Below are 27,419 nucleotides of genomic sequence, written 5' to 3'. Positions count from 1 at the left end.
TAGTTAGCTTTGTTCTCTCCTCTTGAGAAGTAAAAGCTAAGAGGTCTTCCCTTTTCAGAATCTCCATAGCACACTTCATACACTAGTCGGAGCTCCTGCAGGCCTCTCGTGTCACCACAATACGGGGAGCTGAGTGAAGGACAGAACTGATTGTTCCCAGCAATTAGCTAAGGCTCCTGCAACCAGGCAGGAGTTGGGCGCTCAGAGCTCCAGTCTCAGCTTAAGTCCTCCCCAACCTTCCCAGTCTGAACTACAGAAGAGTTTGGGAAGGATAGCAAGCCGCCCTCAGGTTCCTCACCTGAATCGGACAAGCCAGGCGACTGTAGAAACGCCCCAGAATGGGGAATGCCCATTTGTGCAACAAACCCTGACTCCCCGCTCTGCACCTCCCTCGCAGGCGAGTAACTGAATCAAAGGCGCCTTCCTCAACCCTAGAGCTCCTCAGCAAAGCTTCCTCCCCGCCCCTCCCCCAGAGCATTTCTTTAGGTCCCCTCGGGGGTCTCGGAGGAGACACACACAGGTGCTCAGCGACACTTCTGGAAAGAGAGGAAAGGCGCTTGAGTGTCACTTCGCGTGAGCGCCCGGGGCGGGCCCTGCTGGCAAACACACACCCAAGCTACCCGGAGCTCAGAAGGGACCAGGCGGGACGATCGCTTTCCCTGGGGGGTAGCTGACCCGCTCAGCTGGGAGTGTAAGAAGGTCTTTCACTTCGGAGCGTTGCTCCCCAGCCATGACCGGGCTCGGGGTTCTCCTGCCTCTGGTGAGTCCTCTCCTGCCCGAGCGGGGCTCCGCCGGGCCGGGCCGAGCAGCGACGGTGCCTAGGGGCGGGGGCTGGGCAGGGCTGGGCTGGGCTGGGTGGGGGTGCGCACACGCGGGGGTCTCCGCGCGGCGGCCGGAGCGGCAGACACTCCACACACTGGCCCCTCCGGGCCGCTAGGGCTTCCCTCCGGGCAGCGTCTCCGGAACCCGCCTGTCTTGGGCTTGCCTGGGAGTGCCCACCCCGCGGGGCAGACGGAGCAGCTGCCCGTGCTCCCTGGGGACCGCTGTGCGCCACGCCGAGAGAGGCGGGCAAAGGGGACCTGGGCGGGTTAGGGCCGTTGGAGGGACGGCCGGGCCGGAGCGAGGAGTGGATCTTCTGCACAAGTCCTTACAAGTCCTTACAAGTCCAGCCAGAGGTTCGCTTCTGAGAAGCGACGGGCGCTGCGCTCGCTGGAACTACAGCACGTCTTCCCGCGGTTCTCACGCGTAGGGACGAATCAGCCCTTAGCAGCGGTTAGACCCGAGGGAGGCTTCGGACAGCACCGTTTCTTTCTTGAAAAGTTATCTTGTCCCTGAAGGCGCCTCCGGAGGCTTGTTAAACTTATCGCGACACGGAAAAAGAAACTGTTTTTGTTTCCTTCCGGGAATCCCGCTCTTTAAGACTGTCAGTTACTGTGTCAGCTTTTGTTTTGTTTTGTTTTTCTCCTTGCCCTTCATTTTCTTCTTGGAGCCTTTCTTAGCTCGCACTCTACGGCAGTTTCTGTTCTCCGGGGCGGGAGGGAACCCGGGCCTCGCGGCGGGGGCGGTGGTCCCTGCTGCCACAGCGCACGCGCAGTGGCGCCAGGACTCGGCCTAGCAGCTTGAGCAGCCGCCGCCGCCGCCGCCGCCTCTTTTGGAGAGTCCCAATCTCAGAAATGCCAGCTCAGAAATGATGGCTAATCCAAGAGATTTAGCCTCCAGAGGGTCAAAGCCTTTGAAAGCCAATGGATTCTTAATTTAGGGGGCCCCGCCGAAGTTCCAGGCACTGTGATAGGAATGTTTATAAAAATGACCTCAGTCAATTCTCACTGGCACCTGTGCAGTGAGGAAGATGCCCTCATCTCCACTTTATAGATGGTGAAATGGGGTTCAGAAAGTTTAAGTAATTCAACAGCTAGTAAGTGGCAGAGCTGGGATTTAATTTAACCCTAATTCCAAAGCCCAGACAGTTTGTCGATTGCACTCAATTTCCAAACTAAACCAACAGTTGAAAGGAAGAATAACAAGAATGACTGGCTCCATCTTATGATGGGTGGGGGGAATCTTCGTTTCTTCTGAAATAATATGCAATATTTGGGCTCCTTTAGCACCTTCCTTAGATAAAATATAAGATTCAAAATCGAGAAACCATTTACACAACCTCTGACCACACCCTTCTCTTCCTTACCATTAACCACTGCATTGTTGCAGTGTTGTTTGCTTTGAAAATCTCTTAGTTTTGGGGACAGCAATATTGGTACGCGTAGCAAAATTACCAAAGCCCGGAGCTATACTTACTAAATTTTTATATAGTACCGTCTTTACCAGAGGTATATGTTTAAAGCACAAAGGAAACTTTGCTTTTCTGAAAGAATGCATGCACAAGCATACGCACACATTCATATATACACATACATTTATATATACATATTATAATACCATAATATAAATTACACATAATTTAAAAATTATATTTGTATATGATATATGACCTAAGAAGTTAAAGTTATTAAATAAAATTTTTAAATGCAGATGAGTCAAAAGAAAAAAGTCTGACATAACCCTATCACCTAGATAATCATTGTTTCCATTTTGTAGTATATCCTCTGTTTTTCTCCTCTAATGTGACTCTTAAATTTAGTTACACATAGTCCTGCCTTGCATCCACCACTTGCCCAATATCACACCTCTATTCTTAAAGAAGTTTCCACACTGTCACGTTACCTTGTGTATCTCCAGAAAATGCTTGATTTTATGCTCTTTGCTTCTCTTCCCTTCTTTCTACCCTCTTGGAGTTAGTTTTCTCTCCCCTGGTTTCTGGGTGTCATTTCCGTGGCACCCACAACAAATAAATTTGACATCTCAAAGTAATGCACAAATATCTGAAGGAGACAGAAAAAGACTCAAACTTACTTTAGAAATTTGTGTGAGAAATAACTGGGCACTGCTTCTTCTTTTTTTTTTTTTATATATAGCACATGTTTTGTACTTTTTGGATCTATGGTCAAGCAACTACTAGATGGCCAGTTTATCCTCCTCCATTTCTTGAAGCAGTTGTCTCAAAATTATGATGAGGAAAAGAAGAGGGCATTAAAAAAAAAAAACAGCAGTGCCTTTATAAGTGATCACAGAATAATTTTAGGGAGAAAATAAAGAACAGTTGCTTAATTTATAATTTAATTATTTTCCTTAAACCAACCTAGGAAACATAAAATAGATTGCAATCTATTTTTACTTATTTTCATTTTTAAAGGATTATAGATATATCACAAAGGACTTGAAAATTTTTATAAATAAATAAAATTATGAAATATAATTTAAAACATTAACAACCAGAATGGAAAAACACAAATTTATTAATGATGACAAGGTTGGTAGGCAAAAATGAAATTGATATATGAGACCTTCAGGGCCCCCAATACAAGCTACAACAAGATGAATGAAGTCTTCTATTTTCCATCCTTAAAATAGTTACCACTCTTAGTGAGTTTAATTTAGAAAAAGAAATTTTATTTCTTGCATTGAGTTTAGAGGCAGGGAAAGGTGAACTAGTTAGAGGCAAAGAGGACCCAAGATTTGGTTGTTGTTTCTGAGTAAATATCTTTGGAATACTAGCCAAGTAATTTCCTTCTAAATAGTTCTTATAGTGGAAGTGCCATTATTTAAAAAAAAAATCTCTCTGAGGGCTACTAGAATGTTTTAGGGTAGCCAAATTGCTGTAGCACAACTGCCATTTGGAGAGAATAACTCTTTTCTAAGAATGATCAAAAACCTGAATAAGGAAATCCCCCACTTGAAAACCCCTAGTGAGTTAAATACCTTTTTGTAAATTATCTTGAGTCCGAAAGTCCCTTAATGAGCACATGTTTTATAATAGGTACTAAAGACTATTTACTTATGGTAAAAAATAAAGAGACTAATTTAAAACTTGATGCACAAAATAAAAAGCAAATTAAACCAAATTTAGGACAGTGACTTTATTTCTTTCTTTTATAAACAGACAAATCGATCATATAATGTAAAACAAAAAGTAAGTCTTGAAAAAAGTGAAATCTCATTGTTTCACCACTTAATATAAGCATTTTTTATTTTACTTATATCCTCCTAGCCTTGTCTACACATACATGTAATTGCATATTTATTCAGTGCTATTTATAGTCTGCTTTTTGTCACTTCATATATACATGAATCTTTTTCTATCTCTACATAATTTTCCTATAATTTTGGGGAGATGCATTATAGAGAGTACATTTATTAAAGGAACTTGGATTACTATAATCCTTATTGTTTTATTTATTATTTATAATTTATTATTATAAAGGAAACATTTCTTAAATATACTGGGATATATGTATATATTATTACAAATAACTTATAGATATTAAAAACATATATATGTCTTATTACCAAAAAATTATTGTAGAACCATTATAAGTGCCTTACGAAAGCTTCCTGGATCCTAGTACACTGTTTTTTCACATGAGCGTCTGTATGGATTTAGGCCCAATTTCGAAAATTGGGCCTATACTACCCCATACAGTATATATGTATGTATGTATGGTATTATTTTTGCTACGTATGTGCATCTATTCACAAAAGTGGGAAAACAGCATTTAACTACTTAAGTTCTTTTCATTTTCTAGAAGACCCCGGCTTTAAAAGAAAAATAAAGTGTCTAGCTTTTTATATAGTTAGATTCCTAACACCAATTAAGTATCTTCGATTCACTCTTAAACAAGAACAAATCACTCAGTCTACATGCCTACCTTATTTTCTTTGAAGTGAGAGTATGACTAGTAAAACACAAATTAGAAAGAAATTAATCGTCGTAAGATTGGTAACTTCACCTTCCTCAGAAGACATAAACTAGGTCTCGCCTTTGATCAAGGTCCCTTCTTGATTTGGAATGAACTTTTGTGTAACTGAAGAGGAATTTTCACTCAAAAGGCTAATCAGCGATTTGTTCTTCTATAGATACGCTTGCTGCATAGGCCTTACTCGAAATTAAAGACTCATCTTCTCTTGCTTGTTCTGTTTAAGCAACAAATCTAACTGCCTGTACCTCTTAGCAACTCCAGCGCTTTGTAACTCTTTGGAACTGCCAGCAACTCATAGCAACTCCAGTGCTTTGTAACTGTCTGAGGACAAATTAACCAATCAGCCCATGCCAAAAAAGTTCTATATAAGCAATGATGCAACTGAGCTGGGGTCCAGATCTTCAGAGTGCTAGCTCCTCTGGGACCTGTGGCGTAATAAACCTACGTCTGATTCTTGCAAGTTTTCTGCAACATAACCAACCCACTCCCATCTATGGGAATTTAGAAACAGCAGTCATAGCTATATTGGACTGATGGAATGAGTGCCACTAAGTGGGGATGATAGTGACTTTAGTATGAAGTTATGCATTTTGAGCAAGGCGGCCTTGTAAATTAGCAAATCCTACTACAAATCAGTTGGCAGATGCACTCAGCCTGGCAAGCAAGTAAGACAACTACAGGTTTTGTTAATCCATGAACTGAGACAAATTTGCAAAATTACAATAAAGTTGGCACTGGATTCATTAATGACAGGCTGTCCCTTGGTCAAGTTCGGCAGCATTATAAATTCTCTCACCTCTGTGTTCTGGGAGGTCATGAAAATATAAGGTGTGAGAAACGTCAATACTTTATATTTTGAGGACAAAGATCTTAGAGAGAGAGGGAGGAGCAAGGAGGGAGAGACAGAATGAGATAGAGAATAAACTTAGAGGAAGTGGGTTAAAACTCTTGCCCCTTGCTTTTAGCCAACCTCACAAAAGTTTCTTTAATCCTAGTAGACTTTTTTCATATGAGTGTATGGGTTTAGGTCTAACTTTGAAAACTGAGCCTACGCTACCCCAAACTATGTTTTGTTTACCCTGCATAGTATTGATACATACTGTGTGTGTGTGTAAGTATGTATGTATGTTTGTGTATGTATTTTTAATACTAGTTGCTACCATTTAAGTGTTGGAGGACATGATTCCTACTCCCCCGAAGCAAATGGCTGCCCCTTTCTTCCAGGTGTACCTCTCCATTTAGACGAGCCCCTCTTACTCTTAGTTTTCTGTTTTACCTGAATGCTTTACTACTGTGTTACCATCGTAGCTCCTGTGAACGGGAAGACTCTAGGGCTCTGGTTCAGGATTTGGTAGGCCTCCCGTCATCCATTTCCTCCACCACAGATGACTTCTTTTCAAGCTTGTTTTTGGAAAGGACATTATTTCTCCATGAAAAAATAGAATTCTAAATCGGCAAGTGTAGAACACAGATGCTGTTAGTTTGTGAAGCTCTTATCTTCTCACATGTAAATGTGGTAGCTTGCTAACCACCTTTTGCTTCCTCTAGCCAGTTATTCTTCAACTGTGGTGAGCATCAAAATAACTGGGGCACTTGTTTAAAGAGAATGACAAGGAGAGCCTCATTCTCAGGGATCCTGATTCTTTTGGTCTGTGGTGGGTCCTAAACTTTTTTTTTTTAATGCATCACTACTCGATTCTGCTATCTGTCAAGGCTTTGAGACTAGTTTTCAAATGCTAACACTAAACTCAAAATCTAATCCCAGATGGAATTTTCATTTTCCCTCATTTTATTTTATTTATTGCTTGATCAGTGAGGGGCTTAAAGTCACTCACTCCTCTGACCTCAGCTATCTCTCTCCTGGTCTTCCCAGAAACTGACCTTAAGAAAAAAAGAAGACATTACTGGGATAAAATTACTTTGTATTTTTCTTTACACGTTTTGAAAAAATAAGAATGAATAAAATCTTCACTTACATTTTTCACGTAGAATATTTTATTTATTGTCATTTCAATTTTCCAATAATACGCCTACTTCAAAAATGTCATTACTATTTTCTTATTTTTTTACACAAATATATTAGAGAGGCATTATATAATGGGAAATGGTGAATTATTAATGGTTTTTAGAATTTCTTTTTCCTCGAGGGTTGATAAGTAACTAAAAGTCTAAAAAGCAAACGAGCGGAATTCATCAGTTGAGCTTCTTGTCTTGCTCTATTCGTGTTCTTGGCAGCAGAGGACAGTAGGATTTCAATTCACCTGTAAGGCTGGGAAAAAAGCAGTTCAGGTTCCTATCAGCCCTTGATGATTCTGGTTCTAGAATGATTTGAAATTTCTTGTCTGTTTAGCTCAGTGATAGTGCAAGATGAAAAATCCTTGTGCTTAGCTGAGTGAACCCAAGCCCATGAGTACCACTGACACTCTTCAAATCTAGAACCTGAGGAGGTCTTCACATTGTGTCTGTGACCCAATTTCCTCTTCTTTCTTATAGAGACACTATCATACTGAATTGAGGCGCACCCTATGGACCTCATTTTTCCTGAGTTACCTCATTAAAGACCTTATCTCTAAATATGGTGACATTTTAGGGGCCTAAGGATTGGATTTCAACCTAAGAATTTGAGTTAGCAGTATGCCAGACCAGACACTATACCAGTTTGGAGCTTCCTCTATCAGACAAGGGGCTTGGGTTGGGACATCTCTAAAACTTTTTCTGCTCTAAAATTGTGAATATAATGAGATACCAAATTTCAGGTTATATGTCAAAGACCCTAGAAATTAGCTGGAGACTGCTGGTGTCAACACAGTAAAAAAATCTTTTTCACTTTCTGTTTCTACCTTTCTGCCAAGTGCCCCCATTGCCTTCTGTTACCTCTTAACAGAATTCTGAAAGAGGATTTGCATGGCGGGGTGTGGGGGGATTCTTTTACTTAGAACTCCATAATCCATCTATTCTCATCAACCTGTTTGAAGTTCAGAGCAAGGGGTTAAAATGTCTGCATTTGATTTCAGATATCTAATGTTTAAATCACTCTATAAACATGCATTTTAAATGACTATTTAATTAAGTATTTTATTTTATTACACTTTTATATTGGGATAAATATTATACTTATATTATAAGGTACAATTTTAAAAACAGTGTGTCAAATTTCAAAATAACATTCCTGATCTTTAAAAACAAACTGTCCAGAACTTATACATATAAATGAATGTCTTTCCCCTCTGTGGGTGACTAAACAATCAATACAGTAGTTCCCGTGTTTCTCAGTTTTAGTTACCGCAGTCGACCCCCAGTCCGAAAATATTAAATGGAAGATTCTAGAAATAAGTTTTAAATACATAAGTTTTAAATTGAATGCCATTCTGAGCAGTGTAATGAAATCTTGTCCCATTTCACTTCATCTCACCCAGGACATAAATCACCCCTTTGTCCAGCATTCCTATGTTGTATATGCTACCTTCCTGTTAGTCACTTGGTCGCTGTCTTGGTTATCAGATAGACTATTGTGGTATTTCAGTGCGCATTAAAGTAACCATAATTTTATTTAACATTGGCTAAAGGCACATGCCTCCATCATTCATCTCACTTCATCTCATCACACAGGCATTGTATCATCTCACACCATCACAAGAAGAAGGGGGATACTGTACAATAAAATATTTTGAGAGACCACATTCACATGACTTTTAGTATAGTATATTGCTATAATTGTTCGATTTTAGTTTTATTATTATTAATCTCTTCCTGTGCCCAATTTATAAATTTAACTTTAGCATATGTGTGTATGTATAGGAAAAAGCATAGATTATATAAGTTTCGGTACTATTTGCAGTTTCAGACATCTGCTGAGGGTCTTGGAACATAGCCCCCTTGGACAAGGAGGGGGACCATTGTACTGCATTTTTAGATTTTTTTTTTAGTCAGCGTGTTAGCCACACAAGGAAGTCAGCCCATGCACTCTCCAGAGTGCATTATTCTGAGAAATATATCTATTTATTCATAGTTCAGCAATAGCACAATGAGATGCTAAATTATGAGATAACTTTTTCTTTGTCTTTGTGTTTACCATCTCATTGACAGCCCAGCAACTCAAGTATTGCATTCTCACCATGAGAATCTATCAGGGTATGCTGCATAAGGCATACTTCTCTGGTAAGTGTACCTGAAGAAAATAAACCAAGTTTAATCAGAGAGACTACTGCAAACTGTAGTTACCAGTTTGTAGTAATGTATAACCAAGCTTTCAATTTCATAAATTAAAATAAATTCCTTTATTGGAACTTAATGGCACATCTCTTCGTCTGATTTTACTTCAAAAATAAAACAAAATTTTCTTCATCAAACAACTCTGCCATTATGTGTGGTGATACAGTTCGTCTCAGTTGACCAAACGGAGATAAAACAACCCTGATAACACTAGTTTAAAGAAATATATCCAATTAAAAATAAATGTTTATGATGTTTGATTTAGTAAAATTATAGGACTAGTATAGAGACCTAGAACAGCAAAAGATAGAAAATTTATGTGAAAGATTAAATGCTAATAATTCAAAGATTTAGAATATTTTCCACCTATTGTTATCCAGATTTTCTAATCTTTTTGACAAAGATTAGCACAAATTATAAATAAAGATATTATAAATAAAGATTTTCTAATCTTTTTGACAAAGATTAGCACAAATTATAAATAAAGATATTATAAATAAAGATATTTAGGCTTAACACAATTTTGCTATCTCTAAAGTTTGCTACTTTTTGATTTTTTTTATTATACAGCTAACACATGTCCATTATAGAAACAAGATGAATTAAGCAAAAAATAAAAATAAATGTCATTCGTATTCTCGCCAACTAGAAATAAATGTTACCATTTTATTGTGTTAAAAATAATCCTTGCTGAAACATTTTTTCTTGAAATGTTCTTCTTTTATTCCCCTTCTTTCTATTTTCTTAATCTCTAATCTTCCAGCACTGAACTGTCTGGATCGCCATAATGCTGATCAACAGAGCATTTTTCTGCAATATCTGAGCACAGTGGTTGAATTGAATAAACTTCCTTCTGGACTTTAATTAGAAGTAAAACATTCTTCACCATGATTACTGTAGAGCTTGTAGTCATCTTGAACTTTTGTAGTCAGTTTGGAATCTGCACTCTGTATTGAAAAATCTCGCTGTATTGAGAAATCCAGACATCCGTCTATTCATTCTTGCCATCTGAAGGGCTGACATTTTTCACTGCCCCATGCCTTCCCCCCACCTTATACTTTTGAAAATTCTTTTCCTGCTTGTTTTGAATTTCACTAAAACAGAAAAAAAAATGGTAATTTTTTTTTTTTTTTCTACTTCCTTTTCAAATCCTAGCTCATCTTCTTGGGGCCAATCGCTTCACTGATTTTTTGTAATAATCCTAAATGGGAGTCTCAATTTTTTAAAGTAGTTTGTTTAATTCAGTCCCTGAGATGTTACTCTATTTGTAACTGTCATGTTAGACCTCGAGTGTGTACAATTCCCGGGAAGGTGTGGGAGAGCTTGTTAAACTGGGGCGGTGGGCATGTGAGGGATGTCATCAGTTTCTGGGTCTGGCCACACCTGCTTCATTTCTTCTGTTTAGTAAGCTGGTTGGCTATGAAAAGAGATCCATCGCTGATGCAGAGAATTAATGAATAGCCGATTGTTTTCTCATTTTCTTATTGTCTGATATAAGGGACAAACTCTCATGTAGCCCTGTTTCTGAGTGTTTCAAAGGGAGCAAATACAAAGATTCTAGTGTAGGAGGACTTCCAGTTCCTAATTATTTGTGCATTTCAGATTCCTACCCCAGCAAGAGACTACACTCACAGTGAGAACCATGGCTGTTCCCAGACACTCAGCGCCCGGATGGGTAGGAGGGAAGTTTTGCTTCTTCTCAAGCTGCAGACCAGGGTTGGGAAGTTCCACCTTCTTGCCAGCCAGAAACGCAGCCTTGGGGGTCCTGGTACAGTTTTCTCCGACTAGAGGGCTTGGGGCTGGCTTCTGGTCCTCAGAATTCCTACCAGATTCCCCACCCCTACCCCCAGCATGAATTTGATTTGAAGGTTCATTGTATAACTAACACTCAGGCTTTTTGCCAGCCCTTGTCTAGAAACAAATTGAATTTTTTGTGTGTTCCTAAATGTAGGAAAAGTAATTAGGAAAAAGTAATTTATGGACCCCAAATAGAACTCAGATTTGGGTCAGAGGTTCCAATTCCTCCCATAGCCACTCCTAATTGTAGACTATTGGACAAGTCAGTTCATGTACTCTGTGCTCAGTTTCTTCAACTATGAAATAAAACAGTAATAATTCTCATGCACTGGTTTATTGAAACTACCATGAATGTGAATGAACTTTGTAAAAGGCCAAGCAAATGACGGGAGGGAATAAGTCAATGACCCTGTAGAAACTGGCACTCTTACTTAAAATTTTCATAAATGATTCAGAAGGAGAGACAGAAGCAAATTTTCTGATTTGCAAAACTCAAGGAGTCATTTAAAAATCTGTCTCAAAGCTGAACAGATACTCATGACCCCTTTCTGCTTTGACATTCCAGGATTCTAGGAGTTTGAAGCATCTATGGCCATGGTTGGCCTTATGATCCCACTATGACTATGGCATCATAGTTAAACTGTTAATTACCTGTGTGGTTCAGGAGACATTAATCTTAATCTTTATTTATCTTAATAGCAAGCTGCTAATGATGTTTTTGCTGAGGACCACAGGTACGTCCCCACCATGGCCAAGCCAAGTTTTTCTCGGTGTGGCTCGCCTAGAAAGCCCTTCCCAGACGTTTATCTACACAGCTTATGCGTGCAGTTCCATCAGGTCGCTGCCCAAATATCCTCTTCAATAGCTTTCCCAGACCAGTCTTTCAAAAACCGCACTTACCCACCCCTTGAACTCTCCAAGACCACAAGCTTGCCTTATTTCTTTAAATAGCACATATCCCTCTCTGACATATTGCATATTTCTTTCTTTATTCATCATCTCCTCTGATGTGATGCTTAATTTTATGTGTTGATGTGACTGGACCATGCTGGCCACATATTTGTTTAAACGTTATTCTGGATGTTTCTGTGAAAGTGGTTTTTTGTTTGTCTTTTGTTTGTTTGTTTGTTTACATAAAATTAATATTGAAATTGGTAGACTTGAGTGAAACAGATTACCCTCCATAATGTAATCTGTTACATTATTATGATTAGATGGATGGGCCTCATCTAATCAGTTAAAAGCATTAAAGGCATTAATAGAACAACTGAGGAAGGAATTTCTTCTTCCCTTAAGGAAGAAGGAATTCAGCCTCCAGACTGCCTTTGGACTTGAAGTGCAATTTTTCCCTAACTCCCCAACCTGCTGGTCTACCCCATTGGATTTTTTGGACTTTCTAAGCCTCCACGATAGCATAAGCCAATTTCTTAAAATCTCTCTCTCTCTCTCTCTCTCTCATTCTCTCTCTCTATGAGTGCGTGCACGCACATACACACACACATACACACATACACACACCCTATTGTTCCTATTTCTCTGTAGAACTCTGATTAATACTTTTCACTTACATATAAACTCTATGAGAACAAAGTCATTATATGTTCATGGCTCTGTTTCAATGCACCTGGTACGTAGTAGGTAGTCAACAAAGTATTTGTCCAATTAATTGATTGTAATGAAATAGCTAATATTATTACCAGCAGAATAGATCTTTGAGGTTTCTCATACTTTTTAATCTTTATTATGATGCAGATTCAAAATTATTTTTATTCCTCCTTTTTTCCCCATTTGGTTATCATTTGATGTAGTTTATTCATGTTTTAGAGCTTTGATATAACCTATTTTCTGGCCTTTTCAGAAGCTTTTCTGAAAAAAACTTTTTTGAGCATTCAGATCATTTAGTTCTTTGTGGGTTTCCTGCTTTGTCACAGTCAAAATGTCCCCATTTCTGTTTGGAAAGTTTGGGTTAAATCTTTGCATACTGCCATCTTGAGTTAATGCAAAATTTTTAAAAAATACAAGCTGTATGAAGCACTACTTACATTTCATCATGTTACAGTCACGACGTGCTCTTCAGAGCCATCTTTCTTTTTCATTCTTGACATAGTTCTTTGATGCCGAAGTCAATGAGAAATGTTTCCAGAAATTCAACTTCGTGAAGCAGATGAGAGCAAATACATGAGGCTGGTGCTGGTATCAGTGTTTCATGGCCAAGATATTCACGTCTCTTCACTTTTCTACTCCAGGTTTCACATTTCTCAAATTCCAAATGTATTTTAGACAGAAGATTTTGATTTCCAATCAAAAACTTCAGAACTAAAGCAAAACGAATTAAAAAGTACATTTCTTTTAGACAGCTCCAGAAAGCTAGATATATGCACAGTTTTTCAGAAATAGCACTAATGTAACAATCCCTAAATGTAAAATGTGCTACTCCTCTGAGCACTTGATCATTTAAACCAGGGATTGTGGGCCTGCCCAGAAATACAAATCTTTATGACTATATGGTTTCAAATTTTGGGGGTAGATACCCAGAAGAGAGATTGGTGGGACATATAGTAGTTCTATTCTTAATTTTTTGAGAAACCTCCTTACTGTTTTCGATAGTGGTTGTACCAATTTACATTCTCACCAGCACTTAGGAAGTTTTGCTTTTCTCCACATCTCCTCCTACACTTGTTATCACTCGTCTTGTTGATAATAGCCATTCTAACAAGTACGATGTAGTATCTCATTGTGGTTTTGATTTGCATTTTCCTTGTAGCTAGTGAAGTTAAGCACCTTTTCATATGTCTGTTGGCCATCTGTATGTCTTCCGTGGAAAAATGTCTGTTCGGATCCTCTGCCCATTTTTAATTGGATTATTTGTTTTTTGTCGTTGTTAAGTTATATGAGTTCTTTATATATTTTGAATATCAGCCCCTTAAAGGAGGTATCATTTGCAAATATCTTCTCCCATTCAGTTGGTTGCTTTTTTGTTTTGTTGATGAGTAAAGCATTTTTAAATACATTCATCCCAGGAGGAAAAACGGATAACCACATCTTCATTCCTCCTTCCTTGGGAGTCAAATGGTATCCCCCAACCTGAAGGGGATACAGGCTTGGATGACAAAGGGAGAAAGGCTACAATGGGAGAGATGGGGACTCCTGTGTCAGTGATTTAAACATGTAGAACATTGAGTTCTCCTGACTCAGAATATGTCCATATCATTACTACACTATATAGTGCACAAAATATATGCCATGAAAACGATAAAAAATGACTTTGAGAAAAAAAAATCCTCAGAACTAATAGTTTAAAATTTTTTGATGCTTGGCAATAGAATTTGCATATTCCACGTAAGATGAGAGATTGAGTTTATGTTTAGAGAGACAAAAAATAAATACTAGGAAACCCAAGAAAAGAATCAACTGGAAATTACACCCAGATGCTTCCAAACATTTTTGAGGGCTAATTTTTCTGAGGAACTCTAGTCTATAACTGACTAAAATAAATTTGATACAATGTCACTCATACTTTGTGCTTTTATCTCCAGAAGTAAGGAGCCAAAAATAAGTTAAAGATTGGTTCTCTATTAAATGAAATTCATTTTTTCTGAATAAAGGTGAAGAAAATCTGATTGTATTTGTTGTATGATTGGATAACCAGGAAGGATTCATCAAAACTGTTGATTCTCTGACTCTGTATAAAAAGAGAAGAAATAAAACCTGCTGCCATTTTGAAATTTCATGTTTTTTCCTACTCTACTATGTTGCCCCTCATTGGAACTTTATTATAATAATAATAATACCACTTACTGGACATTTATTTATGATGAGCCAAGAATTGTGCTAAGACCTTTTCGTGCATTATTCCATTCAGTTATCACAACAAACTCGTGAAGAAGAGATTATTTCTACTTTTTGATAAAGAAAGGAAGACTCAAAATTTGAGTGACTTTATCTGCACTGCTAGGGTAGTAAGTGGGAGCCAGTGCTCACCTTTGAGCCTGGAGCCCTGGCTCCTTCTGATCATCTAGGGTATTCGGGCTGTCATTCAACTGGTCTCCCTTTTTAGAGATGAATTGGCAGGAGGATAGGGCCTCACATTGATTTTTGCCTTTGCACCACGGCAAATACAGCCATTTGGGGCAACTTATCCTTGCGTACCAAGTTGCTTAGTTCAGAAGTCAATATAATTCTCTTCATATTTTTCTTTTGCAGATAGTTATCTTTATTGCTGGACCATTATCTAAAGGTGGTAATATCCAAGTGACCAGTATCAACTCTGAGGTGTTGGAATCAAGTCATAACATTACTGAACGGGAGTCTGGGTGCCCGAAAGGCCTACATCGTGATGGTAAATTCTGCTGTCACCTATGTCCTCCTGGTATGTTAAGCAAAACACTCAGCAATTAGAGTGAAAATCTGGGTGAGGAATAGCATATAGTAACAATAAAGTAATAACAATGTAAATGTTTTTTGGTTCTCCTGAGTAATAGCATTACTGAGAAAAAAGCCAACAACTATGAAATTATTTTTTCAAGACCACTTTAATTCATCTTTATCACACTTGTTTGATGTGGGTATAAATAAATATAATTTATAAATGATATGTACGAAATAAGAAGAATTATCTATTTAGTTCTATTCCTTAGTAGCAAAAGAAGACTCATTTGTGGATATTAAAGTTTATCACATCAGAACTGATTAGACCATCATAATAATTGTGGCACTCTGAAAGCAAGTCTCAGTACTTCTCAATCAGAAGCACTGAAGCCTGCAAAATACATTTGCATTTTGCAGCTTAATACCTAGCTGAGCTAGAAAAGCAACAGATAAAAACCAACAGTTTTTTAAATCAGTATTTTGAAATGCAAACCAGTTTCAGATCGGAAATCCTTCATATGGGAAGCTAAGCAAAATGTGATTGTGCAAGCTTTTTTCTCAACATGAAGTAAGGTAACTACTGCTTCATATAGATATGAATCTCCTTCTGCTGCATTGTGAAGTAAGACAGGACGATAAAGAAAAACAGCTCATGGGTTTATGCAATAGATTATTAGAACTACAAGGGATTGTAGTCGGGTTTCATGGGTGGCCTCCCAGGCTTCCGGCACTTGAGCTGCTAAGAAGGCATGGGTCCTGTTTATAAAAAGAGTCTATCAGTCTCCCTTGGACTTCTGTCCAGGTGTTAATAACCATTATGGAAAATCTCCCTTATAACCCAACCTTTTTGTACTTAAGCCCATTTATACTTATGCTTCTCCAATTAGGAATGAAGAATGGCTCTCTGGCTTTTCATAACTTGCTGAACACAATCAATTTGTCCTGTGAATTCATATCTTTACTCATATTAATAAAACCTAAAATGTAAATTAAAACAAAGATGATATGCTTTGCATATCAAACTGTCAAGGATTTTTGTCTGTTTCTTTTTTTGTTTTGCTTTGTTTTACATTCATTTAAGAAGCGATCTCAGCCCTTGTGAGTTCATATACCACTATTTCTTTTTAAGAAAAAAATTGGGGGTAAACGGGGGAACAAAATTTAAATCATTTCTTCAATTAAAAGAATAAATTTAAAAAAGAAAAATAAAAGAAATTTGGATATGTGGGCCAAAAACTTGAAAATGTTTTTACCTACTGATAAAGTGATTGATTTATAGGAAAATGTCTTGAGAAAATAATCAAAATAAAGGAAAATACTGTACACTTGACATTTCATTATGATAGCCAATAATGTAGAATTAAATAAATTTTTGAGTACTCAAAGGCTGACATATTATGTTCAATCAAAGTCTTATTTTCTAATATATTTCTGATATAATCATCAATGTTCCCTTAAGGAATTTCTAACTGATCTGCTGGCCGAATTAACTGATTCTCTCTTTTCCATCTCTAAAATATCCTGGATGGCATCCAACATGTGCTGAAAACTTCCCAATTTTGTCTCCTCTTGTTGAATTTTAGGCTTATCAGTATTCAAATTGCTTCCAAATCTGTTTATGCTTATTGATATTGTGATAGAAATATATGACTTAATTAAATATTATATAATCCATAGTATATAGATACAGAGAAAAGACAGATTTTATTTCTGTGAAAATTAGTTTGAATGCTTTGGAGAATTTCAATAAAGATGAGTTGCTAAACTGAGTTGATGAATTAGGTGAAGACAAAATTCATGGAAAAATCATAAATATTTTGATAGATTTTCATATATATTATTAGTGTCTAAGTTTTCTTTCCATCAAAAAGAAAGGAAGGAAGGGAGGAAGGGAGGAAGAGAGGGAGAGAAGGAGAGAGGGAGGGAGGGAGGGAAGAAAGAGAGAGAGAGAAAGGAAGAAAGAAGAAGGAAGTGAGAAAGAATTTGAAATTTTAATAACTTGGTTCTACATCACAAGATTGACTATAATTATGTAGCTATATTGTATAAATGAAAATGGTTACAGTATTTTTTCAGTAATTCCCTGAGTGAACTGACATTTTTGATTAACTGATTAAATAAGTCCTTGCCATATCACCATATCCAATAAAGATATGTATACATATCTTTATACATATATATACACACATATATTCATATATATATGTATACATACATATATGTACACACACATGCATACCTAGATGTTACATATACATATACTCTCATGTATATATGTATATACTGTTATGCATAGGAGTGCACCAAAATAATAACAATGAATAGCTCAGGGTAATTGACATGTAGGCACTATTTATGCTTTCCTGCCTTTTCCAAATTTTCTACAATGAACATATGTACTGTTATACTCAGAAAAAAATGTATTTTAAAATCTTATTTTTGTGTAAACAACTCATTTTTATATTTTGACAAATTCAGGTTCTGTACATTGGAGGAAGGAGGGAATCTGTGATTTATCGTATCCCTGTCATGCCATGGGCATTGTGCTAGGCACATTCTACAAGGCAGTTCATTAAAGAGGCCAATTTATTTAGAAACTAGCGTATCACTGGCAAGCAAATAAAATTGTACTTTGGCTTGGTTTTCTTTTAAGAATCACAAATTAAATTAATTTGATTATATAATCAATATTTTGTTTTATTAAAAAGAAGGCTATGAGGTTATTAAGAAAGTCACGTACCTAGGAAAAAGAGCATATATTATTTTTGCTGTACATGCCAGTGGGGCAGATTAGACTTTGCCTTTTCTTCTTAATTAATTGTACCATTAGCAATTACAGTCACTCGTCATACTTTTCTCTTAGATTTTTCTTCATATTTTCTCTCTTTCTTCTTCATTCTCTGTCCCCTTACCCTAACCCTGCTTTCCCCATAGCACTTATCACTAGTTGACATTATATGTTTATTTGTATGTTTCCTGCTTCTACCTGGAGGATATGAAGTCCTTGGAGATTGAGGCTTTGTCTTAGTTCCTGCTGTACTTTCGGCTCAGCAGGAACTAAGACAAAGTTCCTGGCACACAATAGGCATTTAATAAACCCTCGTTAAATGAACAAATTTTCCAGGAGAAGGCATTATTGTATAATAGCAATATAATGACCCACTTTGTTTTTAAAGTAAATGAAAGCAAATGTGAATATTATTTAAAATACGTGTATTAAGATAAGAAGCCTTATATAAATTTGTTATAAATATGTTCGTGCCTGCCCATCAAAACATACTCTGACCCTTAATGGCAAAGGAATAAAAAGAAAGGAGAGAGAAAAGGGACAGTGAGCGCTTGCAAGACAGGTCCTTGTAACAATGCAGTTCTGGTAGCAATGCAAGAGTAGTACTATTATCTCCACCACATGCATGAAGAAATTTAGGTGTAGAGAGATTAACACTTTTGTTAAAGATCATGGGGCTACTAAAGATTTGATGGAGGTCTTTAGAACTTCAAACATTCTTTTTCTTATATTGTGATATCTCTTATCAGGATCTGTGGACTTTGGAAAATAAAATGAGAAGCAGAGCAAAGTGAATCTTTAGGTCATCTCAGTAGCCAGTGGTAGCTATCTACACCATAAATATATACCTACCAACCTCTCCCCTCCCCCCAAAAGAAGTTGGTAAAGGAATTTTTTCCAGTGCATTTGGTCATTCTAGCCTTCACACACTCCTGTTGTGAATTAGGCTATTTCTGTATGTATAATCCTTCAGTCACTCTTTTAGCTCTTATTTTGGGAGACTTCCTGTCCCTTGACATGATTTTTACAATAACCTTCTCTCCCATTGTCTTCATAGATCATTAGCCTAATCCTCCCTGTTTTAGCAGTGTTTTATTGCCATCCCTGCATACTTTCCACATTGTTGTGTGACCTCCTGCATTCAAACACTTGCTCCATTTTTATCTTGGCAGGCACACGGAAAGATACTGGTTGTACAACTGATGAGGGCAAACCAGACTGTGTTCCCTGTCCAGAAGGGGAGGAGTACACAGACAGGAAACATTATTCTTCTAAATGCAGAAGATGTGGAATTTGTGATGGAGAACAAGGTAAGCAATCGAAAAAGACCAATCGTCATACTCCATGTAGAACTGTTTATGATACAGTTTGAAATTGGGAACTACTTTGGTGCTATGTTAGCACACAAGAAGGGACAACATGGAGCTGTCTGGGGTGAAGCAGGAACAGGTACTGAGCTAATGACTGGTCTAGACATTTATGGGTCAACTCTAGGCAATTCTCCCAGGCATAGGAGACTGACTAGATATGAACTCTGTCGATGGGGTTCATCAGCTCCAATCAAAAGTGCAGAAAAAATTTTTTCTACTTTAATTTATGCTGGTGTAATGGCTCTTGTTCATGTCTAGAAAGAGCTCAGAAACCTTCATATCCAAGGATAAAAGATCCCGAGAGGTAGATGGGATGCTTTACCTTTGGGGATCTGGTTTGTCCTGACAATTCCAGTTGGGGCCCTGAATTTTCATGGTTATCCCAATCTATTCTGAAGGCCCAGATTAAACTATAACGAAAGTACTCTCAATTTTGTTTGACATCAAGAAATCTCTGGACATAAGCTTTTCTTGTTCCTATTCAGGTTCTAAAGCAGTGTTTCTCAACCTTGGCTGTACATTAGAATCACAAAGGGTGCTATGAAAGATGCCAGCATTTAGGTCCACCTTAGAAACAGAATCTCTAAGTGAGTGCTTTGACATTGGTCTGATTGACTAGGTCTGGGGTGGGGTCTGACAATCTGCAGTTCTACAAGCTCCCAGGTGATATTGATGCTACTGGTCCTCAAGCCACACCCACACTAGTAGCCAGATATTAGACTAGAGGAACAGGGGAGCCAGTTAAGCTGAGGTAAGGTTGTCTTGGTTGCTGGATTGTCTGTCCCCTTAAAACTCTGCTAATGATTTCAACCACTTCATCCTGGGGTTGCCTGTTTTGCTTTTAGATACTAGTTATGTTATTAAAAGCATGATGGTGTGACTGCTGATGATAAGCAGCAGATCTCAAAAATTTATGCAGCTCCTGCCCATCATTTTCATAGTCCATTTATAACTAGCTGCTATAACTAATAGTCTGCGAATTGGTTTTCTAGGCTTAGAAGTGGAAAAAAACTGTACCCAGATCCAGAATACCCAGTGCAGATGTAAATCAAACTTTTTTTGTGACATTCCTCCATGCGAGCACTGTAATCCTTGCGATACGTAAGTTTTAGTCTTTTTCTGATTAAAACACTAGATATACCTTGAGAGATAATGCCTTCCTAGAGGGAAGCAACACTGACTGAGAGTCAAGAATTTGGGTTCTAGTCTTGCTTTGCCTCCAAACAACTAGATAACCATTTGTTCATTCAGACATCCAGTCTCCAAACATGTATTGAACACCTCCTGGGTGCTTGACACTGCTGGCTGCTTAAGTTATGAGCAAGGTCCATTCTTGGCATCACACTCTCAGGCTAGAGGCAGAGAGAGTCAAAAAAGGCATGGTTAGTGTATCGAGACCATGTGGCAAGCATCAGAAGAGACTTGTGCCCAGGGAGTTATGAGTCGTATAGAACCTTTCAATCCTGCCTGGGGAGATGCAGCGAAGATACGACACATGGCTTGTCGTGAAGGAAGGTGTACATGGATCTAAAGGAAATAGCAGCTGTAAAAAGACGGAGAAAGCTCTGGGGAACAAGTTACCTGGCTGGAGTGTAGAAAAGATTGAAAAGGGACCAGGGCCAGATCATGAAGAGTCTTGACTTTCCTGCTAAAGAGCTTGCTTTTGACCCAAAGTTGGAAAACCTGACTTTGCAGCTCACTTTTCTGCTGAAAAATTAGATGAGTTTGAGCAGATCACTTAACCTCTCTGAGCTTTAGTTTCCTCACTCATTAGGTTGCACATAAGTCAATTGTCCTATCAGCTTCATTTTTGTGAAGATCAGATTGGGTAATATGTGTTATAAAAATAGCTTCTGCTTTGTAAGACATTGTTTTGCATACATATAAATATAAGTAAGATTATATTAATTTGCTTCTCCTTAAATTTGTAATTCATCTTAGGAAACATTTAGGAGTTTACCTAGTAGGCTTGAAAAGGAGAGACATGATGCCTTATGTCTCTTATTTACTGGAAAAATTTAAAGTATGTGCACTTAACCTAGCCTTTCCTTTTTAGCCCCAAGTGTCAGAGCCTCCATGATGACAGAATAAGTAGGGATTGTGGGGAGGGACTAATTTAAGTCAGATTGTAGCAACAAGTAGTTCTAAATATTTAATAATCTTGATTTAATTTTGTACTCACCATAATAATTTCTTCATGCAGATAATATTACCTCGTTGTTATTTGGTAAGAAAACAGGCTCGTGGTGGTTAAGTGACTTGCTCAAACTCATCTAGTTAGGTAATAGGCAGAGCCAAGCTGCCATATAGACAATCAGACTGTCAGTGTTTGGCTATCTGAAGAAAACCCATGGGAACCTCTTGAGTGTCCTCAACATGACCTGATGCTAAAAAGGAAAACCTCTAAGGGCCAGCTGAGTAGGCTCCTTAAGTAACATCTAGGCAGTGGCTATTGTTGGCCATTTTATTCTTCTATGAGATTGCTCTGAAATTGCTTTTGGCAGTTTATTATTGTCTCCCAGTATTTTAGGAGCACAGCTTATTGCCAATTTTAAGTTTATTTGGGGTCTATTTAATCCTTTTTCTTATATGTCAATATTTTATTACCTTCCTGATATTTTAAAACATAGTCATTCCTTATTCATCTAGATGTCCAAATTATATAGTAAATTTGTACTAGCTTTAGATGCAAATCTAAAAATACTTGATATGTTTGTCAGATATAGATGCAAAGATGAATAAAATGGCCCCAGATTTACGGTGTGTCATTGAAAATGATCAGAGAATTCATCCACCAGGCTTTCTGAATGCCCTCTAAATTTTTTTCTAGGTGTGAACATGGAATCAGTGAGAATTGCACACCAACCAACAACACCAAATGTAAAGGTTATTATTTTTTTTAATGCATATACTTTCCTTTCTCCTATTCCCACGGTAAATTTTGATTCTTTGAGAGTACCTTGTTTAATCTTAAAGACTGCTTATTTTTATATAAAATATCCAGTGTTCCAATCTACAGGATCCAGCCTTGGGTATCTGTCGTTCCTCATCCTCATCCCGATTTCAGCACTTGCAGGATCAGTAATTTGGTGTAAGTTCTTATTTTGTTCAAACCACGGGTTGAAATTACTTAGAAAATACTTGTTCGAAGAATTCCTTTCGGCCTCCTACATATAAATAAGCATCTACCAGGTAGGTAGCTCCATTATATTTTTAATCCGGCCTCTAAATGCATCCCTGAGAGCTGATCAGAATAGATGATATTATCTCTCGGCTACTGTTTTTGAGCAATCATTTTGGGCACTGAGTGGGTATTCTCATCCTTCCTGTTAATAAAGGTATTTTCAGCCAGGCAGCAAGAATTAGAAGTAATCCTTCACTGCTCGTCGAGATTGCCCCATGCATTAAGAGAACACAAGAAGCGAGGGCCATCCTGGGAAAGGCATCGCAGGGGACACTTGATAAATTTGTCTCTCTTTGGGCCTCCTCACCCTTGTCCAAACTCCATGATTTTTTTTATTATTTCTCCACCGTAATTTAAAATACTATCCAATATATTTTATGCAAAGGTTACCTAGTAAAGTCAGTAGATAAGCCAAAATTGGGCATAATCATAAGTACTCCAAAAAAAATCCTTTAAATCATTCATAAAACACAGGGCAATACAACTTTCAATAACTCTGAAGCATTCCATTTTTCTTCTCTGTTGAAAGATGTCTCTGTTTCTCTAGTTCAGCTGAAGTTAAAGAGATTGCCTTGCCTTTGGAGGTTGTTCAGCTAAAAATACATATTTAATATTTAAACACTGTAACTGTACTTGGAAACTTACAGATTTCTTTCTTCCATCTCATACTCATTTCAAGGCATATAGTCTTTGAGTGTGCATACTTGAATTTCTGGACATTAACTGCCACTCCATGGCAAGCCGATGTCAATTTTTCATATCTTATATGTTTCTATGCCCTAAACCATGACATCCAGCTCAAAGCTGGTGAGAGGGCATACTGATGCCATATGATAAGTCAAAAGCCAGCTTCAGGCTAGGCCAGTGTGTAGTAATTGGATGTTTCCATTAAGATGTGGCATATCTGTAGAACACTTGCCCTGGTGGGATGAAATTGTCCAAAATCAGGACAATGCTGTCTCTTGAGGTGTTTGGTCACTTTAAGTTTCAGTGAATTTCTCTTTCTTTCTCATATCTTTCTTCATTTGACAGTAGTTCTCACATGCTTCCTACGAGGTTGAGAGCTGAGCTTGATAGAAATTTCTTTGATCTTTTAGGGCGGAAAAGACGAGGCAGGAATAATGTTGGTCGCAATGAATCTAGAGCTTCAATTCCTGTAAGTGTTGAAACATGTCTCCGCTTTCTGAGAAACATAGAGAAAGTAGTAATTCATCTTTTTATTTGTTACTTTTTAAAAAACAAACATTTATTGTATTTGTGTGTGCATGGATTAGAGGGCACCAAAAAGGAATTAAGATATGGTGCCCAGTTTATCAGTAAGCTGCATACCACATAAGAGTTAACAGAGGACCTCAGTGGGTGTGTACTCAGTGTCAGCTGGAAAAGGATGTGGCCCAACGTCATGTTCCTCACTGGTGTTAGTCCTGCAGAGAAACTGCAGCAACATCCTTTACCAGATGATGCAGTATCCAAGCCCATGCACAGAGACAGCTCTTAAAGCCCATTACAGAGGCACAGTTTAACTTTCTCCATCCACCGGTTATCAGAGCTCTCGCTATATGTTTTTCAAACAGGGGATTAAAACATCTCAAAGAACAGAAGATACACTGGGAAGAAAAACCAGTTTACCTCATGAATAATGATTTTCTCATTTGGGGCCAGGGCTCAGTGGGCTAACGTTAGGGTTCTTTAAATCAATAAGGTACAAAATAATTTCAATTTAAACCATTTTCTCATGTCAGAATAAGAATAGTAAAAGAGAGTTTTAGAATGATTATGTTTGTTATGTTTGTTTTCATGAGTCTATATGAAAAATAATCTTAACACATTCCATGAATTTCCTAAGTTCTTTGGCTGTGAAAAAAATAAACCAATATTTTTTAGTTTCTGGCAAGGCTGGAACCTTCAGAATAAAAACTTGAATGATCAAAGAAACCTTCTTAATCACTTAGTCTAGCTAATTTTATACATCAAGCAACTGATTGTACTTCAGTATTAAGGAAGAATTAAAAAATTACATTTGGACTACTCTAAATATATTTTTATTTTTCTCTTCTCCCTACATATTTTTTTTTTCTCCCCAGAGAATAGTTCCAATGAATTTCTCAGGTAAGGCTTTTATCATTTTATTTCATAGAGATGGCTTCCTTAGGAGTAACAGGCCAATTTTAGACTAAAATAATGTTGTTAATTTCAGTAACGTATTATGGGATCTTGCTATTCCTTGAGCTTACAGTTCTTCCTGCTCACCATCAAGAGTATATCAGGCAGTTTGTTTAAATTTATAACTAATATTTCTAGTTAATAATAAATCAGGTAGTGATGAGACACTATATTCTGAGGGTTAGGGACATTTTCCTTTACAAATATTTAGTTGTATTATAGAAGTCTTGCCTAAACTGACCTAGAGGTTAATCTAAGTTGCAGACTCAGTTTTTATTGGTGTATTTCAGCACTGTAACAACATTCACAATTCTCCTCAGTTGTCTTCTTTGGCTTGTGATTCAAGGATGAGATGATCATAAACTCTGCTTGCCTTGTAGATTTGTAGGTCATTGAATATCAGATCCATAAGGGATTTTAGAGGTGATCTTTACTAACCCTTTTCTAGATGAGAAAAGAAGATACAGAGATGTTATGTATCTTGCTGAGGTCACAGGTCAAATTACTGGGGACATAGGAGGAATTAGCATTAGAACTCAAGGTTGTTTCTGTATTTGTGATTCTCTATCAGCACTTTAGACCTCTAGGATTTACCTATGTTCTTAAGAACTATAAGAGGAGAAATAAATATGGTTTTCAGTCATGGCAATTAATTTAGAAGAACATATTTCAGAGACTGTTTTCTTTTTTTCAGACATCGACTTGAGTATATATATTACCACTATTGCTGAGCAAATGAAAATAAATCAAGTTAGAGAATTCGTTCGGAAGAATGGTATCAATGAAGCAAAAATAGATGAAATCAAGAATGACAATCTCCAAGATACAGCTGAACAGAAGGTCCAGCTGCTCCGTAATTGGTATCAACTTCACGGGAAGAAAGATGCATATTGCACTTTGATTCAAAGTCTCAGGAAAGCCAATCTTTATGTCCTTGCGGAGAAAATTCAAGATATAGTCCAAAAGGACATGGTTAGTGAACATGAAAATGCTAACATCAGAAATGAAAATGAAAGCCAAAGCTTGGTCTAAAGTGGAAAACAACTCAGTTCTGAGTATAGACAATCAATAGAAAGAAAAAGTAATGTTTGAATATGTTTTTAATAGGTGGGGGCTGTAAATATTGCTTTACTTCTTACTGGGTGTGTTTTCTTTTTCTTTTCTTTCTTTCTTTCTTTCTTTCTTTCTTTCTTTCTTTCTTTCTTTCTTTCTTTCTTTCTTTCATTTTATTTTTTCATTTCTTAGAATTGTAGAGCTAATATATTTAGCAGTCTCAATACTCTCATGATTCTGCCTTCAAGGATGTTTGAAATCTGATTGGAAAGACAGACATGGTTAAGAATAAATGTGGTGGCATGTTAAGTATGCAAATAGGAATGTTTGCAAAGACAAAAGATTGGGATCGTGCTCTAGTATCTAATGTATGATTCTGTAGCTATGAATGTAATTAGTGTATGTGAATATAAAGATCTGTCTACAGGCCGACTCCATCCATGAATCAGTATAAGCCATGACCTCTTGGCTTATACTGGAAAGGCGACTTTGCCTCTAAATTACCTCTCAGCTCCATGATGATTCTAGAGATTTTACCACATTTATAAACTTTGCAACTCTGAGAGGAGCATATTCAGGGAAGGCTTGTGGATACCTCTAAATGCAGAATTTAAATAAGGTTCTACCTTAAAGATTTTTAAATAGATTATTGGTATTTATTAATTTTGAATTCACATAGAAAATGCAGACTAAAATATAATGCTTGAATATTTTATGTTTGTCTACCATTTTACTGGATCAAAATAATCGACTTCTTTCTCAGGTGTCAAAACATTTCTATCAGAAAAGTATTACTAGAGTATTGCCACCTCTCCATTTCGATAGCCTCTAGACCCCCAAACCTGGAAGTACTGTCCATGAAACACATTGAACCCCTAAAAACTATTGCTGCTCTTAGAAACTTCTAGCCTGGTTTGGCGAGACTCAATGTCCTTACAAAAGATAGCTTTGTGGTACATTATGAACTCATGTCTACCATCAAAGCTGATAAGGGAGATTATTATTTTACGCTGTCCCTTGTAAAATGTCCAGTAATTCTCTATGTGTTCTCTTGCTATAAATGCAGCAAAGGTGAAATCACCATCAGGTTTTAGGAATTGCTCTTGTTATTTCTCATAGCTTCAAGAACAAACAAGCGTCTCTCCCACTGGTTCTTTCATATTTGTACCTTTAAACACTTCTGAAATTTTACATTAATGTGAATTTTAACAAATATTATTTATATTTATATAGATGTAAACGGACTGACATAGATACTTAGGACTATATGAAGAACTTCCATTGATGGAAGATGTGTTTTCTTGTTTGGAAATATAAAATATAGGTAAAAATATTTAATTAAAATCATGTTTTTGGTATTTCTGGTTGTCTTTTCTTTGGTGGACCCTTGCCATTTTTTGTTTGTTTTAATTTCCCCAGTGCTCAGTGTAACCTGTCTATGAGTCTTTAATGCTTTCCTTGGTCTCTCAGGAGGTATTTCCTTTTAAAAGTCCTTCCAGTAGTTAAACAATTCCTTTTGTAGGCTGTTACTGCCAAGAAAACCCCTCCTAAACAACACATTATTATTTATTATGTGAGGTTTCGTAATTACAGGATTATATGTCAGGCACTGGAAATATAGATAAGAAATTAAATATTTCAAAGGGTAGGTTTTATTCATAAGAAAGCTA

At 37.3% G+C, this 27,419-nt stretch overlaps 1 protein-coding gene across 6 annotated transcripts; it reads left to right on the top strand.

Moving 5' to 3' along the window:
• On the top strand, positions 1-27,107 carry FAS (Fas cell surface death receptor). Of its 6 annotated transcripts, none has more exons than XM_039871772.1 (10): positions 1-760; positions 10,629-10,794; positions 15,027-15,162; positions 19,152-19,289; positions 20,342-20,450; positions 22,180-22,235; positions 22,354-22,440; positions 23,631-23,689; positions 24,618-24,642; positions 25,391-27,107. In XM_039871772.1, the coding sequence occupies exons 2-10, from the start codon at positions 10,669-10,671 to the stop codon at positions 25,726-25,728; spliced, it is 1,074 nt and encodes a 357-aa protein (XP_039727706.1). In that variant the 5' UTR covers positions 1-760; positions 10,629-10,668; the 3' UTR covers positions 25,729-27,107. The 6 variants fall into 6 exon arrangements, with proteins under 6 accessions (XP_039727706.1, XP_039727709.1, XP_039727707.1 ...); XM_039871771.1 differs by having other exon boundaries at positions 9-760; positions 15,027-15,192; positions 22,369-22,440; XM_039871770.1 differs by having other exon boundaries at positions 9-760; positions 15,027-15,192.
• The last annotated feature ends 312 nt before the right edge of the window (positions 27,108-27,419 follow it).

The sequence above is a fragment of the Pteropus medius genome, unplaced genomic scaffold, assembly GCF_902729225.1.
Source record: "Pteropus medius unplaced genomic scaffold, Ma_sr-lr_union100, whole genome shotgun sequence".
Taxonomy (NCBI): Eukaryota; Metazoa; Chordata; class Mammalia; order Chiroptera; family Pteropodidae; genus Pteropus; species Pteropus medius.
The sequence above is the reverse complement of the archived record's forward strand: the minus strand, read 5'-3'. Positions and strand labels throughout refer to the sequence as shown.

Bases quoted from the DNA above. Each gene is read 5' to 3' on its own strand.
- FAS (XM_039871770.1), top strand. From the start codon at position 10,669: ATGGCTGTTCCCAGACACTCAGCGCCCGGATGGGTAGGAGGGAAGTTT. The intron at 15,193-19,151 runs GTATGTTAAGCA...TTATCTTGGCAG, and splicing joins CTGTCACCTATGTCCTCCTG to GCACACGGAAAGATACTGGT. The intron at 23,690-24,617 runs GTAAGTGTTGAA...TTTTCTCCCCAG, and splicing joins AATCTAGAGCTTCAATTCCT to AGAATAGTTCCAATGAATTT.